At 26.4% G+C, this 3,710-nt stretch overlaps 1 protein-coding gene across 1 annotated transcript; it reads right to left on the bottom strand.

The window, feature by feature from the left end:
- Positions 1–342: 342 nt before the first annotated feature.
- EMH_0051970 (uncharacterized protein) lies at positions 343–675 on the bottom strand (the record flags this gene model as incomplete). The annotated part of the gene is made up of 1 exon (XM_013496819.1): positions 343–675. The coding sequence occupies one exon, from the start codon at positions 673–675 to the stop codon at positions 343–345; it is 333 nt and encodes a 110-aa protein (XP_013352273.1).
- Positions 676–3,710: the final 3,035 nt, after the last annotated feature.

Below are 3,710 nucleotides of genomic sequence, written 5' to 3'. Positions count from 1 at the left end.
TAAATAAATAAATAAAATAAATATAAATAAATAAATATAAATAAATAAATAAATATAAATAAATATAAATAAATAAATATAAATAAATAAATAAATAAATAAATAAATAAATATAAATAAATGGATAAACAAATAAATATAAATATAAACATAAATATAAACATAAATAAAAATGAATATAAATAAATAAACAAATAAATAGATGAATATACAAATAAATAAATATATTTTTATATATATTTATATATAAAGTAAAATAAATACATTTATATTTAATTATGTTTATATATATTAATTATATATTATTTTCTTTTTTATTATAATATTGTTGCTTATATAATACTAATGCTCCTTCTGTTGTTCCTGCTGCTGCTGCTGCTGCTGCTGTTGCTGCTGCTGCTGCACCTCCTGCTGCTGCTGCTGCTGCTCTTCTGCTGCTGCTGCTGCTGCTGCTCTCCTCCTCTCCCTCTTCCTGCTGCTGCCGCCGCTCCCGCTGCCGCTCCCCCTGCTGCTGCTGCCGCTGCTGCCGCTGTTGCTGCTGCTGCTGCTGCTGCTGCTGCTGCTGCTGCTGCTGCTGCTGCTGCTGCTGGTGTATAGGTACAACAAGCTGTGTGGTTTAATAACAAAATTAGTTTCTATGCTGCGGCGGTTTGCTGCTGATGATTTATTTCGCATGCAAATGACCAATCTGCTGCTAGACAAGCTGTACGTACACCCCAAATTTATTTATTTTTTGTTTGTTTTTTATTTATTTTTTTATTTTTTTTTATGCAAATGACCAATCTGCTGCTAGACAAACTGTACGTACACCCCAAATTTATTTTTTTTTATTTTTATTTTTATTTTTTTTTGTTTTTTTTATTTTTTTATTTTTTTTATGCAAATGACCAATCTGCTGCTAGACAAGCTGTACGTACACCCCAAATTTATTTTTTTTTATATCTTTTTACTTCTTTTCTCTACAACTAAACAAATATAAACAAATATAAATAAATATATTTATTGTATTTATTTATTTATTTATTTTATTTATTTATTTTATTTATTTATTTTATTTATTTATATTTATATTTATATTTATATTTATATTTATATTTATATTTATATTTATACCTGTGGTAGTCTTCTCTATCCTGCACTAGATATCTCCTAATGCATTTTATCTTTATTTATCTTTGTTTGTTTGTTTGTTTATTTTTATTTTTATTTTTGTTTTTATTTATTTATTTGTTTATTTGTTTGTTTGTTTGTTTATTTTTTTTTAGAGGGTTTAATGTTTAGGGTTTAGGGTTTAGGGTTTAGGGTTTTTGTCAGGAGAAGGTCTGTTGCTGCTTTTTTTTTTGTTTTTTTTTTTCTATAAATATAAAATTAATTATAATATATTATTATATAATATATATTATTTATTATTTATTTTTTATTTTTTATTTATTTTTTATTTTTTATTTTTTATTATTTAGATAGAGAATGGGTGTAATAGCAAAGAAAGGAGAGAGATGTCTCCTTTTGTCTCCTTTTGTCTCTTTTTTGTTTTTTTTTGTTTTTTTTTGTTTTTTTTTTTTGTTTTTTTCTCTCAATAGTACTAAAACAAATGTTGTTATTAAGATAAATAAATAAATAAATAAATAAATAAATAAATTAAATGAACAAATAAATAAACAAATAAATAAATAAATAAATAAATAAATATATAATATTGTTTATTGTTTATTGTTGTTATTTAGGTAAATAGAACGGATGTAATACCTTTCTGGTGTATGTCTCCTTTTGTCTCCTTTTTTTTGTTTTTTCTCTTTATAATATATTTATTTTATCTCTTTTTGTCTCTTTTTGTTTTTTTTTGTTTTTTCTTTATTAAACACTAAAACAAACAAATTAAAACATCACCATAATATACTATTCTGTCTCTTTTTGTCTCTTTTTGTCTCTTTTTGCTTTTTTTTTGTTTTTTTCTCCCTAATACACTAAAACAAACACCATTAAAAACATTATAATATTATTTATTCTTTATTGTTTTTATTTAGGTAAATAGAATGAGTGTACTATCCAAAAAAGGAGACAGTTCTGCAGTATAATATCTCCTTTTGTCTCCTTTTGTCTCCTTTTGTCTCCTTTTGTCTCTTTTTGTCTCTTTTTGCTGTTTTTTTTCGTTTTTCTCCCTAAAACACCAAACCAAAGACGATAAAAAACATTATAATATTATTTATTGTTTATTGTTTTTATTTAGGTATAGAATGGGTGTAATATCTAAAAAAGGAGATCTTTCTGCTGTAGAAGGACTATCAGCATCTGCCTTTTGCCGTCGCCGTCTTCCCGTCGTTTTAATGCGCCTTCATATGGCCACTAACCTCAGACAAGCTGTGCAACTAGTAGAACAAGGACGTAAGTTTGTTTGTTTCTTTCTTTCTTTATCTATTTATTTGTTTGTTTATTTGTTTTATTTTGTTTAGGTTTTTGTTTTTGCATTTGTTTGCTTTTTATTTGCTTTTTTTTGGTGTTTTTATCGTTTTTTTACGTTTTATATTCATTTATTTAAGACAAGCTGTGCAACTAGTAGAACAAGGACGTAAGTTTGTTCATTTATTTATTTATTTATTTGTTTATTTGTTTAGTTGTTTTGTTTTATTTGTTTGTGCATTTGTTTGCCTTTTATTTGCTTTTTTTTGGTGTTTTTATCTTTTTTTTATGTTTTATATTCATTTATTTAAGACGAGCTGTGCAACTAGTAGAACAAGGACGTAAGTTTGTTTATTTATTTATTTATTTATATTTATTTATTTATTTATTTATTTATTTATTTTATTTATTTATTTATTTATTTATTTATTTATTTATTTTGTTTTATTAATTTTTTTATGCATTTGTTTGCTTTTTATTTTTTTTTTTGGTGTTTTTATCTTTTTTTTATGTTTTATATTCATTTGTCTTTCATTTATTTATTTTATTTATTTTATTTAGTTTATTTTATTTATTCGCTTATTTATTTGTTTATTTATTATTTTTGTCTTTTTTTTGTCTCCTTTTTGTCTCCTTTTTTCTCTATTCTTGTTTAATACTCTATTACCTTTCTCCTGTCTCCTTTCTGTCTCCTTTCTGTCTCCTTTCTGTCTCCTTTTTGTCTCCTTTCTGTCTCCTTTCTGTNTCTCCTTTCTGTCTCCTTTCTGTCTCCTTTCTGTCTCCTTTTTGTCTCCTTTCTGTCTCCTTTCTGTCTCCTTTTTGTCTCCTTTTTGTCTCTTTTTGCGTGAAGATATTCGTTTAGGGACGGAGGTAGTCTCCTCTCCCTCTTTCTGACTCCTTTTTGTCTCCTTTTTGTCTCTTTTTTTCCTTTTTGTCTCCTTTTTTTTTCCTTCTTTCTCTAATATTGTTTAATACTATATTACCTTTCCCCTATCTCCTTTCTGTCTCCTTTCTGTCTCCTTTTTGTCTCCTTTTTGCATAAAGATATTCGTTTAGGGACGGAGGTAGTCTCCTGTCCCTCTTTCTGTCTCCTTTTTGTCTCTTTTTGTCTCCTTTTTGTCTCCTTTTTGTCTCCTTTTTCTCCATATTCTTCCTTAATACTCTATTACTTCTCTCCTATCTCCTTTCTGTCTCCTTTTTGTCTCCTTTTTGCATAAAGATATTCGTTTAGGGACGGAGGTAGTCAGCTGTCCCTCTTTACACATAACTCGTGACCAAGAAGACTTCCTTAATTGGGCGGAAGGATCCGCCAT

This window comes from Eimeria mitis, genomic scaffold (assembly GCF_000499745.2).
Source record: "Eimeria mitis Houghton genomic scaffold, Emh_scaff2316, whole genome shotgun sequence".
In the NCBI taxonomy this organism is placed as follows: domain Eukaryota; phylum Apicomplexa; class Conoidasida; order Eucoccidiorida; family Eimeriidae; genus Eimeria; species Eimeria mitis.
Note: the sequence above shows the minus strand (reverse complement) of the source record. Positions and strands in the feature narration are given on the sequence as shown.